Consider the following 17,599-nt stretch of genomic DNA (forward strand, 5'->3'; position numbering starts at 1 on the left):
AGCCCTCACCAGAGGCTCTTTCCTTCCACCCTCCCTCCTTCTCTCTCTCTTCATTCCTCCTTCTCCCTCCCCCTTCCTCCCTTCCTTCCCTACTTGGGCAGGATTTGTGGCAGTCCAGGGAGAGGAAGGTCATGGGCTCTGCGGCCTTCCTGGGGCGGGGGCTCCAGCGGCAGGCCTTCTCCCTTTCACACTGAAATCAGCAGGTCGTGGCTACACAGGCCCCCTTGCTTTGTGGGAGATGGTGGGTGAGTAGGTGGACATTACTGCGGAGACCTCTGCATTCTGCTGATGGCAATGCCTTTGCCCGAGGGAACGGAACTCTACTGGTGGGTGGCATTCGAGGCAGAGGCCCAGCTGGCGTGGGGGGGTTGGCAGGAGACACTGATTTTCCAGGGTGTTGTCCTGAGGACCCTCACGTCATCCTGAGATTGGCAGGTGCCTAATCTGCCCTGGCAAAAGCACTTTGCCTACTCTGGGTCCCCCCGATCCTGCCCTCTCCAGAAGGAGGTGGACCTCTGGCAAGTACACACTCATGCACACGTGACCTGCACAGTGACAAGCTCCACCGCCCAGAGTGGGGGCACAGGGCCCACAGGCTCATGCTAGACTGAAAGCTTCAGGAGGCCAAGAAGCTGGGCTCGCTGGCATGTGGCCGTCTCCCCAGTGCTGAGAACAGGATGGCACAGGACACATGCTAAGTAAATATTTGGTGAATAAATTAGTACACCCCACGTGATTCTCATCCTCGTGCATAGTGGCACATCGAGCATCCTCAGCTACGTGGGCCCTGACCTGGCGCGTGGACCCTGTCGCTGAAGCCGCAGCATGCCCAGGCTCCTGTTGCCTCTGAGATGCCGTATCCCCCACGCTGGCCTGAGTCCCCTGGCCCTGTGGGTCTAGTGCCAGGCCTCCGCCTGCTGCCTCCAAGCTGAGTCCTCAACTCATCCCTGCACCAGCTGGAGGGCAGGGACAGACGTGGGCCCCATCGGGGCCAGGAAGCTCAGCGGACAGGATCCTGGACACTCTGAATGCCCAGGGCCAGGGCGTGAAGGAGACTCCTGGGGTGTGGACAGCGCAACAAGTGCTGCCCAGAAGAAAGGAAGTGGAGGAAGTTCTGGGAAGTGGCCCCGTCTGGCTGGGTCCCTCTCTTGGATGGTAAATAAGGCACACATGACCTCTGGCCACTGGGGCTTTGGGAGCACGCAGGGCTCACCGGCCACCGTACGGACTCCCTGCCTTGCATCCACTCCATCCTGTACTTACAGGCACTCAAGTGTACTTAGGTGGCCACAGCTACGCCACCTCCACCCCCTGTGGGCCTCCTGCTCCCAGCGAATCCCAGGCTGATCCCTGGTGGCTGCGGTGTGCACTGCAGGGTGTGCACCGCAGGTGGGCTCGGGAAGGAGCCGTAAGGGCCACAGGTTCATCCTGGCCCCGCCCCGGGCGCATGCAGAATTCAGGGATGTCCTTTCCCGGCTGGGCCTCCATCTGCCAGCTGTAAAATGGGGAGACGCCAACACAGCCGTGGGGGACTGGGGAGGCGGGCGGGAGGTGGGAGGAGAGGCCCAGAGAGGGCCGCTCCCTCCCAGGCCTGGCCTCGCCCCCCTCCCGGCCCCGCCTGGCTGCTCTTGCCCTCACTGCACACCGCCTGGGCAGGCCGCCGGCAGGAGCCCCCTGCCTGGGGGAGTCCGGGCGCCTGCACAGCTTACCGGCTGCTGTCGGGCCTCTGGCTGGCGGCGTGCAGGGCAGGGGCTGGGGGCAGGGGTCTGCGGGCCGGCCTCTTCCCCACCCACCCCACCTTTCCCCTCTTGCATCGTGCCTCTGCTGGTTCCAGTGGCGTCTCCTCTGTCAGGTTTGTCTCTTCCCGTCTCTGCTCCCTGGCTGTCTCTCCTCCTCAGCCTGGCCTGAGATCTCGCTCTGTCTCACTTGCCCTTTGACTCTGTCTCTCTGCCTCTCCCTTTGTCTTGTGTCCTCTCTCCTTCCCTCGTCTCTGCCTCCGTCTCCAGGCTAGCTGGCCATTCCTTCCCTTTCCCCCTGTGGTCTGCCAGCATGCAGCCCTGGAGAGGAAAATCCTGAACTGCCTCTGTTTTCTCCACCTGCCCTGATTTCGTTGGTTCTAATTGCTCCAGAAGCAATGAGGGCTCCCAGAGTGGCTACTAGCCTATCTCGGGCCTGCCCTTGACCACAGAGTGCGGGGTGGGCCACCGACAAGCTCTCTGTGCCTCCTAATGCCTCTGTGTCCCCATCAACTGGGCCTGGCCAGTGGTACTGGGCCCCTGGGACATCCCTAAGGTGACATCTGGTAGCCAGGCCTGGGCCAGGGTGTGGGAGACCCAGAATGCCCCTGGGGACCCCTGGACCTGTGCTGTCCAGACTAACGCCACTCCGGGATGGGATGGGATGCCGGGCAGCAGGATCATGGTGCCCCACTTCTCGGGAAGGCAAAGTCCACCTGCGGAGTCCAGCCCACCCACCCCGCCCCATCCAGAGCTTCTGGCTCTGCCCGTGGACACCCCTGAGCTCTGCACATAGGGCCGGGACACCTGGATTTCTCTGGCCCCCTGAGTGGGGCCAACTTGGAGGAATTTCCCAAAGCCTATTAGAGCAGTGGCTGCCTCCCGCCTGCCTCCTCGGGCTGGGCAGGGCTGAGGGCGGAGGGAGAGAGGGAGGGAGGGGGGAGAGGAGGGAGGGAAAAAAGTTGGCAGGCCGACAGCAGAGCTGTGTCTGCATCCATCGCTGAGAGGAGGCCCGTGCAGTGCGGGGCGGGCCAGGAGCAAGGAGAGGCCTTCCTCCCTTTGTGCTCCCCCCCCTCCTCTCCTCCCCCCGGGCCCTATAAATAGGCCCAGCCCGGGCTGTGGCTCAGCTCTCGGAGGGAGTCGAGCACCAGGCAGCGGTCTCAAGCCAAGCCCCCTGCCAGCATGGCCAGCGAGTTCAAGAAGAAGCTCTTCTGGAGGGCGGTGGTGGCCGAGTTCCTGGCCATGATCCTCTTCGTCTTCATCAGCATCGGTTCCGCTCTGGGCTTCAACTACCCGGTGAGGAACAACCAGACAGCAGGTGCGGCCCAGGATAACGTGAAGGTGTCACTGGCCTTCGGGCTGAGCATCGCCACCCTGGCCCAGAGCGTGGGCCACATTAGTGGCGCCCACCTCAACCCAGCTGTCACGCTGGGGCTGCTGCTCAGTTGCCAGATCAGCATCCTCAGGGCTGTCATGTACATCATCGCCCAGTGCGTGGGGGCCATCGTGGCCACTGCCATCCTCTCAGGCATCACCTCCTCCCTTCCGGACAACTCCCTCGGCCGAAACGAGGTATGTGGGGTGGCCCCAGGTGCTGGGCTCTGGAGCAGAGCACACGCGGCGTAGGTCTCATCCTCACCCATTGTGCAGATGGGGACACTGAGGAGCAGCGAGGGCATGAACTGGCTGGAGGTCACGAGGACTTGGGGCTGGAACTCAGCTACACCTGCAGCCCGGAGCCCGTTTCCTACCAGGCACCATGGGAAGCCGAGACCCAGAGAATTATAGTCCGGCCAGTGTCCCCTGCAGGCTTCTATCGTGGGGAATCAGCTCTGGAGGCAGCTACCATTTGGGGGGGCAGCAGCTCCTCCCACCTCGGCTGTAGCTTCTAGGTCCCCGCTCCGCCTGTCTGAGGCAGCCAGCTCCCTCTTCCTACAACCTGGACTCTGGGGACACGCTGCCCGCTGTCCCCAGCCCCCCAAAGCCAGGTGCCTGGCACATTGGCGCGGGTCAGCAGCTGCATGAGCAGGACCCATGGGCGGCCACACGGACCCTCAGCCCACCCCACATTCACACAGGTCCCCAAACAAACTGCCTTCAGGGAAAAAGCCCCTCTTGCTCCTTGGTCCCCGGAAGTTAGACGAAGCTGCGGGGTGGCGGGGGTGCGGTGGGGGCAGGTGAAAACACTCTCTGGCTGGTTTGCAGGTGGTTTTCCTGGATTACAGTAGGGGTGGTGGCCAGGGTGGGGACATCTCGCCTCCCGTCTGGGCTCCACTCTCTGTCGCCGGGCACCGTGAGGTGTGGCACGTGTGCTTGTGTGTGTGAACGGTGTGTGCACGTGGATGCTGGCATGGGTCTCCGGGCTTGTGTAAGCTGTGCGCTCCCGTGGGTGTCTGCAAGTCTTAGTGCAGCCGTGTGAGTGGGTGGCGGGGCGGGGGGTGCGTGTGTACCTGTGCTGCCCACTGCCCCTGGCCCCAATGGGGTCCGGGCCGGGGGCACTAATGGTGAGCAGATGTTGGTGAGTGGGTGGCAGGCTGCTGCAAAGAATTCCTCCCGGGCGGCTTAGCACAGCTAATTGGCCGTTGGCGGCAGTTGCCTGCTGTCGCAGACCTGGGCTTTTCCAGACCCTCGGCCAAGTGCAAACTCAGACCCAGCCCGGGCCACCGCACGGCAGGGAGAGGCTTGGCCTGAAAGAGGCTGAGGAAGGCTCGGAGGGTGCCTTCCCGGGACAGGGGAGCGGCGCACGAGCACACGGGAGGAACCAGATCTGCAGAATAGAGGCTGCCCTGCACATGGGCAGGGCAGGCGGGGGGGGGGGGGGGGGGGCGGCAGGGCCCCAGAGACAGCGGCCCGGGATTATAGCGATTGTTGTCCCACTTCCCAGCCAAAGTTCAGATCCTGGCGCTGCAGCTGCGGGGAGGCTTGGTAAGGCCTGGTGCAGAGGGCAGCTGGCGAGGCCTTGGCTCGGGGTGGGGGGGATTAGCACTTCTTGTGTCACAGTGACACCTTACCTGGCCCCCTCACGGAGCCAACCGCTGCTCAGCCCAAGATTGAAGATTAGCCCGCGGGCTGGAGTTTAGACTTTAGTCGGGGAAGAATGTGGTGGCCGAGGTGGGTGGAAGGGACGAGAGCTCCGGCAGGCTCTCCAGAGGGGCAGGGCCAGGTGACCCCCGGGAGTGTCCCCCGGGTGGGGTCAGGTTCAGCTGCGGCCGGCTTGGTGGGCAGGGCGGGCGGTGGCAAAAAGGTGCCCGTTGGGGAGGGGTTGAATGTCTGCAGGCCCCTGCCCTGTCTTGACCCTCCTTCTCCAGGGACAGGCAGGACAGGCATCTGTGGGCAGACGTCGAGTTCTGACTCGGGCATCACGGGTAGGTGCCGGGAGGGTGGCCGCCTACCGTGGCATCTTCGTCTGGCCACAGCCTGCTCCAGTGTCCCTTCCCTGCTCTGGCCTCCGTTTTGCAGAGTCGCCCAGAAGCCTGGCTGGGCGGTTGGCAGCTGGGGGAGATAAAGGGACAGGCTCCTGCCGGGGACAAGCATGCAGGGCTCACGTCCTGTCTGCTGCTAACCTGTTGCGTTTCCCGGAGCTGAGGATCCTGAGACTCCAAGAAGGAGCCTAGGTCTTTATAGATAATTCCTGGCCCCGCCTAAGCCACCAGCAAGCTCACTCTGGGGACTTGTGTTTATCACCCTTCCCAGGAGGGTCTGGCTAAGAGGAGCCCATGGGGGGCCTCGCTGACCATAAGATTACTGAGTGTTGTGGTGGGGTGCAGGCACTGTCCTGTCTACACCAGGGAGGTTTGGGGTTCCAAAGTCTGGGCCTAGAAACAGAAAGCATCTCTCCCAGGGCTCCTGTCAGACACTGGACCTGCGATGTGAAGGCATCTGAAGTTCCTGGCAGGTGGCCCCGATGCCTCAAGAGAGGCAGAGACCGGTCTCTGCAGCAAGTGACACACTTTTTCCCCCAGGCTCAGAGGGAGGCTCCCACAGCCCCTTGGGCCCTGGGCCCCACCCTGGCCCAAATCTAGGTGGAGACCTTTGTTGGCATGGAGATTCCTCAGAAAAATAGGGAAAGAGGAGGCAGGAAGCGGTTGGGGTGAGTCAGGGGGTGTCCCCCGGGGGCATGGTGGGGACAACTTTCTTCTCACTGAGTCAGGGCTTAGGATACGCCCTGGAGAGATCACGGGCCTCTGTCCAGCCTGGAGGATCCCGGGTGGTTCTAAGAGCCAAACCTCGATTTCGACCCAAAGTGAAGAGCGTCGGAGGCAGGGGTCGGTGGCCCCGTCTGACCCTGCCCTAGTCAGAGGCTGACGCGCTTCATGCCAGCACCTAGCCTGTGTGGCCCAGTCCATCTGTGAAACAGGGACGGGCAGGGCGTGGCTGGGCGCTGGGAAATGAAAGACGCTCATAGCCAGCTCTTCTTATTCTTCTCCTGACTCCCTCACCCATGCTCCCTGTTAACCAGACTGGGGCCGATGGGGGCCCCCAGGGGCTGAGTCAACCAACCAGCTCCCTACCCCTGGACCGACCAAGGCCCCTGGCGGGGAAGATAAGCCCCACGCACAGCTGCCCACGATATGGGGCAGGAGGCAGGTGTGATAAGAGGTGTCAGGGCGGCAAGAGAACGTCTGCTTTTGAGCAATGAGGAGGGCCAGGAAGGCTTCAGGGAGGAGTTGCCACGGGAGCCTGAATGGGAGCCCAGGAAAGGGGCTTCCAGGCGGAGAAAGGGTGTGAGCACAGGCAAGGTGGCAATGGGAGGTCAGGGTGGCCGATGGGTGGGGGGACCCGTGGGAGGCTGCGGCTCTGGAGAGTGGAGGGCTGGGGTTCGGGCCAGGGTCTCCCTGTGTCCTAGAGGGGACTGGATGCCTGGCGGTCCCCCAGCCGGTGATTTCAGCACCCCCCTGGCAGGGGGGTGGGGCGGGCTCAGGCCTTCTCTCTTTGGGGTCTTCTCTCAGCCCTGCTGATTCTGGGCCTGAGCCTGGGGACCGCTTCTCTCTGCTACATTGGGGCCTGACCTCAGCCCTAAACTCTCCCCTTCCCCAGTTTCCTGAGGCTCGGTTTCCCTAACCACAGAGTGGGCGGGTCGTCCCTTCCCTGTTGGCCCCCGTCGCCTGCATGGGCCCCGAGTTCTTCCAGGGTTGAGGCCCCCCCGCCCCCCGACCTCTGCAGCCTCCTCCAGGGCTGGGGGTGGCTTAGGGAAAGGAAGGCCAGTTTTCAGATGGACGTGCCCGGAGAGGGGGCTGGGGGCTGGGTGGTGGTGCCATAGCCGGGACCTATAATTACTGTTTCCAGCCAGAACCAGATGAGGGGGAGGGCGTAGAGAGGCAGGAGCTTTGTGGTGGAGACTTCCCTCACCACGGAAAATTCTGAGGCAGTTTCCCCTGTGAGGGCCCTTGGAGCAGCCTCGCCAGCCCTATGCGGCCCACCCCAGAGCTCGGCCCTAACCAGGGCTCACTCTGGGAGCCCCTGCTCTGAAAGCGCAATGCCCTGCGAGGGACGTGCCCCGCTGGAGCGCTCAGTCTGCGGGGACTCGCCTCCCCCCCGGCCCCCAGGGCACAGCCTCCTGCTCACACTGCTCAGTGCGGACAACTCCATGGAGCACCCCCACCCAACCTGAGCTCAGCCCGAGTGCTCCCCACTTTCTCTGGGGCCCCACCCAGTGGGGGTTCCTTCAGCATTAGCCACCAGGGCTTCCCCCAGGCAGGTCAAACCTGCCTCATGCCCACACTGTGGGGACTGGCTCAGGGAAGCTTTCCCGAAGAGCCCCCTGTTCTTGCTGGCGGTGCCTCCCTGGGGGCCGTGGTCCCTGCCCTCTGGAGGCACCAGTGGGTCTGGGGGCTCCTGAATGGCCAGGTCTGAGTCAACACACTTGCAGGTGTGGGGAGGAAAATGTCATGGCCATTGTCTCCCCCAGCTAGGGCTCCTCCCCGGAATGGTGTTGGGGGGGTGCTCCTTGCCCCACACTGGTGCTCAGGGGGATAAGCAAGGGACTGTCTTCATATAACCAAGGAGCTGCAGTCCTGTGGAGTTAAAACCCCCAACTCAAAAGATGGCCAAAAAGACTAGAAAATGCCCCATTCCCATGAGCAGCTCCTCTCAGGGCCTGAAATCCCACCCCTTGGGCAACTGGAGAGGAACAGATGTCTGCTCGGTGCAAGGAGCAGTTTGTCTCTGGGGAGGGGCCACAGAGGGCCCACAGGCTCCCTGTCCCTGGGGGGCCCACAGGTGACCTGTCTGCCGCTGGCCGCTCTGGGAGGGAGGACCTGTGACAGTCTGTGGGCCACACTGAGAGCCCGGTTCAGATGGCTCTGCGGGGACCCTGGCTGGGAGGGCGACAGCAGGTCCTGGGGACTAGGGGGCATCCCGGGTTACCGTGCGGGCCAACACTTCCATTTTACTGATAAGGACACAGAGGCCACCAGGGCACTGAGATTGTGCGGTTGCATAGCAGATCAGGGCAGGGCAGGCCCATGCCCCCAGCCTGCGGCCCGGCCCTAGCTTCTGCACAGGCGCTCTCTTCTCTCTCTCTCTCTCTCTCTCTCTCTCTCACACACACACACACATGCACAGCACCTGGGCACACACACAGGTCCCCGTAGAGCCACTCAGCCCTGCGGTCCTAGGAGGGTGGTGGTAGGTGCTCCTCAGTGGAGCCTCTTCCTTTCCCTGGCAGGAAGATGGGGTCTGCCCTGGAGCAAGGAAAAGAAGGAGGGAGGGAAGGAGAAGCCATTGCTTTGTGTATTATTCCTTGTCAGGAAGATGAAGTAGCTTCTGGGAGCCAATGAGGGCCCTTTGAGACCTGCAGCTGGCTGGCTGTCCCTCAAGGGGACCTCCTTCCCTTCCCTCCCCCGCCCCTCTCCGCAGGCAGTGGTGGCACCTGTGTGTAGCTGTGCGATGCCAAGGGACAGGATGGCACACCCAGAAGTGCCACCCAACACGCAACATGGTCAGGCAGGGCCACATTCCACACAGAGACACCCCCTCCCAACCCTGACACACTGAGCCCACCGTGGTAAGAGACGGCACCTGTGTGATCGGGATTCTCAGAGACAGGTGGGCCACCAGGGCCCATACACGACTACCTTGTCTGGGTGTCCACATGGGCCGAGAGAGAGAGCAGATATTCTCAAATTTGGGGTGCAGGGCTTTACTTATTTTCCTTACATCAAGCTTGGTAATCAGGTGGCTCAAATCCTCCCTGTTGGCGCTCTTTATATTGTCTGACTGCTTTAGTCTATCTGTTTCTAAGAGAGGGGTCGGTAAACTCTTTCGTGCTGGTGGAGGATTGATCAGATTCGCCTTAAAACTGTCAATTTTTGTCATTTGGGGGAGGCTGTCTTGTTCGGTGCTTATAGGTTTAGAATTCATGCAGCTCTTTGATAGACTTTTCGTTCAATTATGATGCAATAAGCCTCTTAATGTCTAATGAAAAAGAAAAAGAGAGCATCCCACCTGAACCCATAGGATCAGCCCCAGATCCTGCAGATACCAATCTACAAAGATCCACAGAGGCGGGCAAGGGCATGGCTACCCAGAGGTACCTGCGCACAGGAACACCTAGGAAGGGGTGACACGAGGGACCCATTAAGGTCCCCCTCGCTGTGAGTGCTGAGTCCTGGAGGCAGTGGGCGAGCAGGGCAGGCTTCAATGTCTCCCTTCCCCTGTTCTTCAAAACTGGATGCTCAGAGTGCAGCCAGGCTTGGTTCTAGAACCTGCTGTTGTTCCCCAAGGGTGGGACACCAGGGTGCCCAGGTTCTGAGTGGGGGCCCTGGGCCTAGGGAGCTACCTTGGTCATTCTGTCCATGGGCAGCAGGGATGGGTCGAGGTGTACTGTCTAGAGAGGTTGGCCCTGCCATGGACACAGCCCCTGCCCCCGCCATGCTGGAGTCTAGGTCACACTGGCAGCTATAGGGCCATCTTCCACTCGCTCCTCAGTCCCAGCTAGGAATAGCCAGGTCCCTTGGCTGGACATGTTGATAGTCAGGATCCTTGGCTGGGACAAGGATCCTGGCTTGCTTTCCTTTTTTTTTTTTTAATTTATTTATTCATGAGAAACCCAGAGAGGGAGAGAGAGAGAGAGAGAGAGAGAGAAAGAGAGAGAACGAGAGAGAGAGAGGCAGACACAGGCAGAGGGAGAAACAGGCTCCATGCAGGGAGCCTGATGTGGGACTGGATCCTGGGACTCCAGGATCATGCCCTGGGCCAAAGGCAGGTGCTAAACTGCTGAGCCACCCAGGGATCCCCGGATCCTGGCTTTCTTAATTCCTCCTGGGGACTCAGCCTCCTCATCCATTTTCTCACAGAGGCTTGCACGGGCTGCCCCATAAGACCCACAAAAACTAATGACGGCCTGTGGCCTCCCAGCCAAAAAGCAAGTAAACCAGCCCTGAACCCAGAAAGCTTCCTCTAAACAGGCTGCCTCTAAACAGGGTGGAAGTTCTAGAAAATTAGCATTATCTACTACTTCGGTCACTACCCAGCTAGTATCCCGTCTGAGGTCTAGGCAGCGAGACAGGAAGGTCTGTCCTCACCAAGCTGCCAGGCCGGGGGTCCGAGGTACCCACAGAAAAGGCAGGAGGCTTACTTCCCTGCAAGAGTTGCAGGCACTTCAGGGACAGTGTGATGACATAGCCGCAGAAAGTTCCAGCCAGGGGCCGGAGGAAGCTTCTTGGAGTTGGTGGGGTTTGAACTGGGCCTTGGGCATGAGCTTACATGGGTAGGATGTGAAAATGGAGGCCTTGCTTCTTTCTGATGCTTCAGGTTCCATGTGGGGATTATCCTGTGGTTCACACTTGTATTCATAAAACTGATTGTTTTGTTTTTTTAATTTTTTTAAAATTTATTTATGATAGTCAGAGAGAGAGAGAGAGAGAGGCAGAGACACAGGCAGAGGGAGAAGCAGGTTCCATGCACCGGGAGCCCGACATGGGATTCGATCCCGGGTCTCCAGGATCGCGCCCTGGGCCAAAGGCAGGCACCAAACCGCTGCGCCACCCAGGGATCCCCTGTTTTGGGTTTTTTTTGAAGGGGGCTTAAGTAGTGACCTATAAGACCTAGGCTGGGCAAAACGCCCTGGGGATGTGCAAACATATACATATATATTTTAATAATAAGTGACCACAACTGAGATTAGCCTTATTTAAGCAATTGCTTCAAATTTAATGGATTATGCACAGTAACATGTTTTGAATTTTTACCTGCTTTTTCCTGGACATCAAGTTTCAACAGACCCCTAACTATCCCTCTCAGTTCTGAATTATCAAGTCTGGCCAGATGTAAGTCACACAAGTGCATTGGTGGTCAGAAGAGAAGTGGTCGGTAGACGCTGAAGCAATCGGGGAGGCTTCCTAGTGATGGTGGTGGTGGTGAGGGGTTTTAGGAGAGGAAGTTCGCCAACCCCATGTGGTTCTGAGCTAAAGGCTCTGGGTGGTCAGGAAGGGGTTATAACCCAGGGTTCCCCGGGGAAGGTGGAACCCTCTCCGCTTTCTGTGGACTCAGAGTGCTGGCCATGGCATTGGCCCCCTTGTTCTGCTCACTTTGCATGAAAACCTGTGCCTTTGGGCAAAGCAGGGGCCGGGGTACTCAGACCTGGTTAAGAACTGAGGGAGGAGATGAGCTTGCCCAGGCCACGTCTGTGAGATGGTGGCGATGGGGGAGGAGAGGCGGTAGGAGCCACGTAGAACCAGGCCTGGTTTCAGGACTCCCACCTGCGAGCAATGAGGCTGAGCCTGGGGAGCAGAGGAGAGGGAGCAAGAAGAGGAGTGTGCGGCAGGTGTGAGCGTGACGGGCATCTGTACAAGTCGGCCCTGTCTCACCGGCCTCTCCTCCACAGCCCATCCTCGCTCCAGGCAGGCCTCACTCGGGTCTCCACAACCCTACGCAGGGTCCTTCCCCTTCTGGTTGTCCGTCCCCCCCTCCCCCTCATCCTGGGAATAGGGTGAGAAAGAATCAGAACAAAGCCACAACTGTCCTGGTCCCTCCCACCTCTGCAGCCCTTCCCAAACGCCCCAAGACCCTCCCCACCCCCACTGCCTTTGAAACTCCAGCCATTCTGGAAAGTGGGTGGGGGAAAAGCTATTTTACAGATGGGGGAAACTGAGGATCAGAAAGGCCATGGCTGTGGCATCAGTAAGTCGGAGAGTCAGGACCTGAACACAGGGCTTCTGCCCCTATCACCCAACCTTGGGATGGGAAGAGAACTGGGCATTGCCCAGAGGGCTGGCCGGGCTGGTGGGGTCACAGCTCTGGGGTCCGCCAGGAAAGGCCTAGAGCTAGGGCTGCCTCACAGGGGAGGGGATGTGAGTCACTTTCCCTGTGGCCCAGGACTGCAGACAAAAGCGGGAAGAGAATTGTTCTTATAAGATGGCCTCAGGGTGGGGCTGAGAAAGCTCGGGGGTGAGGGAGTGGGGCCGAGGAAGGCCCCCCACCTAGGATTTTATAAAATGCCCTCTGGCTTTGGAGGACCCCCTCCTTCCCCCTTTGCCCCTGGGATGAGACTTCAAGCTCAGGCTCCTTGGGACACAGCAGCTCTGCCTGGGCAAGGCGGCCTACGTGGCCGCATCCGGGCATCTCTGCCAGTGGGTCTCTGCCCATGCGGAGCAGCTCCCCTGTGCGGGTGCACCTGGCCCCTGAGACCCCCCAAAGGGGAGGGCGAGGGGGCTCCCTGGCGAGGGGTCTCCCTGGCGCAGCTGCAGGGGGAGGAGGGCTCGGGTGACCTCACAGCAGCTCCCATTCCCTTCTTTTTCCATGAGTCATGTTTCTAAAAGTGGCCCAAGAGCAAGTGGCAGCCAGACGGTAGTGGCGGGGCCGATGTAGCCAGGGAGAAGGAGGGGGCTGGTCCAGGAGGGAGAGGGAGGGGAAGACGGGGAGGGCAGAGAAGAAATGGGAGAGACGCAGAACCAGGGGAGGTGGGGTGAGAGGCAGAGGGCCGGAGAGCAAGGGAGAGAGGCCCAAGGAGAGAGGCGAGGGGATTTCAGATGAGCAGGGAATGGGGTGGAATGTTCTGGACTTTTGGGGTGTGAAGCAATGTGTCCAGGTGGACCCTCCCACCCATGTGCTCCGCTCCCATGAGCATCCCTGCCCGTGTCCTCCCACGCGTGGGGCTCGCCCCTTGCCTGGGGCACTCTGCTACCCCGAGGTCCTCGGGCCGGCTGGAGCCGGACGCAGATGCCCGGCCTCATCCCAGGCTCCCCTCGCCTCTGGGCAGAGCTGCAGGTGCAGGCAGGTACCAGAGCTGAGCTGGCACCTCCTCAAAGGTGTGGACGGGGACAGAGCCTGGTGTTGGCTGCCAGCAGCATGTGCTTAGATGGGCCTGGCCCCCTCTGCGCCCACCGGGGGCTGATGTGATGGGCTCTGAGGGCACTGAGGTGCCTGGGCCTGGGGGGCCTGGGACACTGTCCCCACCCCGCCTGCTCACGGAACCTTGCTGTCTCCCTTCCCTACAGCTGGCCCCTGGTGTGAACTCCGGTCAGGGCTTGGGCATCGAGATCATTGGCACCCTGCAGCTGGTGCTGTGCGTGCTGGCCACCACGGACAGGAGGCGGCGTGACCTCGGGGGCTCGGGCCCCCTGGCCATCGGCCTCTCTGTGGCCTTGGGACACCTGCTGGCGGTGAGTGTGGGGTCTTCCCGGGTGGGGATGGGGAGAACAGGGCCAGGCACCCTGTCATGGGCAGGGGTGCGGGGGACAGGGTCCTGCTCTGAGAGGGCAGCGCAGGGACCTCCTGACCATCTTTCTGGGTCAGTGTGCCCCCCTCTTTCGGGGTCTGATTGTCACCTCCTTGTCTTCTCCCTGTGTGTCTCTGTGTCTCCTCTTCCTGTCTCTGCTTCTCTGCCCCCTCTGGCCTCCTGCCCTTGCCCTTGCAGATCGACTACACAGGCTGCGGTATCAACCCCGCCCGGTCCTTCGGCTCCTCGGTGATCACACATAACTTCAAGGACCACTGGGTAAGGGGGCGCAGGGATGTCCCCTGGACGTGGTGGGAAGGTTTGGTGCTGAATGGAAGTTCCAACTCCATCCTGCGGCATCTTCTCCCATCACAGAGGCTCTGGGAGACAGACAAGGCCTGGAAATGGGGACAGCAAGGCCTGACATGGGGATGGTGGGGGGTCACACCTCAGGCAGGGAGGTTGCCTGCCCACATCCCAGTAGCGTGGCCATGAGAGCAAGGCCGGACCGTGGCTCTGCCGCTTTCCCACTCGGTGTGACGTGGGCAGGCTGCTGGCCCTCCTGGTGCCTGCATTCCCTGAGCGGCAAAGTGGGGTGTCGTGGCGCCTCCCTCCCTCCCGGGTGGCCTCTGAGACAAACTGCCTCACCACCTGTAGGTTGAGCTTAGCACAGAGTCAGTGCTCGATGGATGTAGCGTCCTTAACTGCCGAGGTTTCTATTTCAGGCCACACTCTATCGAACCAGACACTCCTGTGGCCCTTCTGAAGCTGAGGAGGTTGGGGCAGGGGCCACCCTCAAGAAGGGGCTGGTCTAGTCACACCAGGCCCCCTGGGCTGGGGCACACAGAGACAAGGAGCGGCCCACTACCAGAGCCCTGGCTTGGGCCAGCTCTGGGGTCACTGGCATCAGGACACTGGGGTTTGGCACTGCCTGCCCTAACCCCAGGTGTGGGAGGGAGGGAGCCCGTGCGACAAGGTGGGGCGTGGGGGGCGCCGGTCGTCAGGGCAGGTGTCCCAGGAGAGGAGGCCTTCCGTGGATGCCCTCTGAGCAGGCCTGCTCTGTTCCTAGATTTTCTGGGTCGGGCCGTTCATCGGGGGAGCCCTGGCGGTGCTCATCTACGACTTCATCCTGGCCCCCCGCAGCAGCGACCTCACGGACCGCGTGAAGGTGTGGACCAGCGGCCAGGTGGAGGAGTATGAGCTGGACGGCGACGACATCAACTCCCGGGTGGAGATGAAGCCCAAGTAGAGAGGCCCTGGCCCGGGCACCCACGCGGGGGTGGGCAGGGGCGGGCGGAGGGCGGGAGGGGTGCAATCACGTCCTAGACACTCTGACAAGCTGGCCAACGTCACTTCCCAACCAGTTCCCTCCGGAACTGCGTGGTCAAGCCTGGTTTGGGGCTGTTTCTATCACTTTCTTTCTCTTTCTCTGTTTCCTGGCCTCTGGGCTTCCTGGGAACCAACATTTACCAATCACTCACTCCCTTGAAGTCACAGAGGAAGTGAAAGAGAGGGACCCACCCTGCTAAGCTGTCCCCTCAGAGTGTGATGGAAGGTGTGCCAGAAAGTCCTTCTCATCCCAGAGTTGCTCAACAGCTCACCTGCTCCAGGTGTCTCGGGCCCCACTGTTACTGCTTTGTGCCTCTGGCCGCGGCCCTCCTTCTTCTCGAACATGCACTCTGCACCCAAGGGTGCTTAGAGGGGAGGAGCCCCCGGGAGGTGCAGTGGTAGGGGGCAAGGGGCAGATGGGCTTCATTCTTGCAGGCTGGCCTCCAGCCCCAGCTCCATGCCCAGACTTGCTGCCTGATCTTGGGATCATCCGTTATCTCGGGGGCCCCAGTGACGTCATCTGTAGAGTGGCAGGGACAGGAGAGCTCTACGGGCCCGAGGCCTCTCTATTCTGTAAGCGTAGATACTCCATGCGTTCTAGAAGATGTAGTACGGACCAGCACCTCTTCTTCCACTTGCCCTGGTTCTTTCCCAAGTGCAGAGCCTTGGTTTACGTCTGTGTGAACACACGGCCATATGCATACATGTTTCAAAGCAGAGATCAACAGACGGTCCAGGCCATGAGAGGCCCCTGTTGCCAGGAAAGCAAGGCTGACCCCTATGTGGCAGGGACAGGGTTGGCTCTCGCAGAATAATCCAGAGGGAGCCCGAAGGAGGAGCACCCATGTTCCTTCATGGGGTTTTAGTTGGCCTTTCCCACCTATCATTGCATCATCTCGATCATCATTTCATTCTCTACTTCCTCCTGCCAGTGTAGACCCCGGTCACGCTCATGCAAGTGTGTGTTGGTTATCTGAAGCCCCAAGCCCAAGGACAGATGACCACGATGCGGATCAGCCCACAGAGGCAAATGTCCCTTGCTGGACCCTTAGTGGGGGGACGTGGTTTCTAAGCCCCCAGCTGATTCTGAGAGGCGAGGAGGAGCAGATTCCCCCCTTATTGCTGAACTCCTGGCTGGAGGCATGTGGGGCAGGGGGGTGACCTGCGCAGGCTCCCCGTGTGACCCCAGGCCACAGCCTTCCCTTCTCGTTTGCCTGGGTGGGACATTCAGCCTTGGCCTGATGAAGTAGCTACCAATACAGCCCACGGACCCCTCAGAGGACAGAGTCTGCTTTGGGGGCAGCTGTCTACATGGTCTGTTCAATCCCATCAGGGCCAGAGCAGGTCTCCCAGCATGCCTGTCGCCATGATGGTGACAAAACCCAAGTAACTCCATCTGCAGATTATCTGGAAGCAGCAGGACAACCAGGTAACACTTAATGGTCACCGACCCGTCATGACATAGACACACTCTCTTCTCCATTCCCTAGCAGGGACTTCTAGCTCATTTAACAGATAAGGAAACTGAGGTCCAATGTCCCACAGTGAGGTAACGACTTGGCCAGGCCTAGCAACCAAGGCCATGTCTCTGGCTACTCCCTGGACCACGAGACTGACCCCTCTTACTCCCAGCTGCTCGGTTTCTGCCTGCGTGGTGGTCAGGAGCCAGGAGGGGCGAGGCTTGTGCTGGAGGGGAGAGGGGGGCAGACCCGCTTCCTGCCTGGTTCTGGCTGCTGCGTGCCAGACCTTGCATCTGTCTCTCTGCATATATGTCTCTTTGGAATCAAAATTTCATTATATGTTAAGAAAATAAAGGAAAATGACTTATAATGTCATCTAGGCCTCCAGTAATTTTTCCTCTTTGGGTACCGCATTCCTACAAAGGATCTCTGGGTTGGAGGGGAGATTGGTGCCATTCTAGGGACCCCCACCTCTTGCCCTAAGGATTCCTGGTTTCAGTGGGTGGACACAGCCTCACCCCAGACCTCCACTTGAGCAACACGGAGTCCTGACCCTAACAGGGACCCTGTGAAAGAGTGTGAAAGACATGGGGGAAAGCAGGATGCAAATGTGACAGCCGCATCAACCCCTCTGTCCTCCTCAGAGCATGGCCCAGGGAGCACCAGGGGCTGCTCGGGGGTCTGTCCCTGTGTCTCTCCACTCCCAGTTCCGACCCCACCCACATCTGTTTTGGGTAATGGGACCCAAAGTTTGGGCAGGAGTTCACCTCTCAGAACTGAGTGGGGTTATGTTGGGCACAGGTGACACTTAACTGGCTGGCGAAGGGTGACCTGTGGTAGCTAAGTGAGGAAGAGCAACTTAGTCCCTTGAGACCTTGTGCCACCTCCCTCCCCCCCGCCCACCTCCCACTCCTGGAAGCAGGTACCACACCTCGAAAGGGTGTGTACTCTCCTGTGGAGAAGGAGTCTGTGGCTGCCCAGGGCAGAAGGGAAGAAAGGTCACAGCGGGCTGGCCTCTGCTTCGAGGGTGCAAAGTGCAAAGACCACTCTGCACCTGCTTTTCCATCTGTCCTCATGGTGTCTGGAGGCTGGTGGGGGCTGAACAAGGCTCTGTCCAGCCCTCTTGATCTCACATAAACCCTTCCCACTCGTGGCCTCCCTCAGTGTTGGCCTAGCTGGTGTGGTTGTCCACATTTGACAGAAAGGGAGATGGATACCTGAACTCACGGGACAAGTCTGTCAGGCTGAGACTTGCACGTAGGGCCCTGATACCCACCTCCCTGCCCACTGCATGCACACTTACGGCTGGTTTCTCAAAGCAGGGACAACCACATTGGGAAACTGAGTGACCCATAACAGGGAACAGGCTCTACTCCCATTAGCGGGCCTGTCCCTTCCACAGAGGCCTAGAATCT

The 17,599-nt window shown here is 60.2% G+C and overlaps 1 protein-coding gene across 1 annotated transcript; it reads left to right on the top strand.

The window, feature by feature from the left end:
* Positions 1-2,214: 2,214 nt before the first annotated feature.
* AQP1 (aquaporin 1 (Colton blood group)) lies at positions 2,215-16,559 on the top strand. The gene is made up of 4 exons (XM_041727802.1): positions 2,215-3,308; positions 13,175-13,339; positions 13,594-13,674; positions 14,465-16,559. The coding sequence occupies exons 1-4, from the start codon at positions 2,919-2,921 to the stop codon at positions 14,642-14,644; spliced, it is 816 nt and encodes a 271-aa protein (XP_041583736.1). The 5' UTR covers positions 2,215-2,918; the 3' UTR covers positions 14,645-16,559.
* Positions 16,560-17,599: the final 1,040 nt, after the last annotated feature.

The sequence above is a fragment of the Vulpes lagopus genome, chromosome 13, assembly GCF_018345385.1.
Source record: "Vulpes lagopus strain Blue_001 chromosome 13, ASM1834538v1, whole genome shotgun sequence".
Classification (NCBI taxonomy): domain Eukaryota; kingdom Metazoa; phylum Chordata; class Mammalia; order Carnivora; family Canidae; genus Vulpes; species Vulpes lagopus.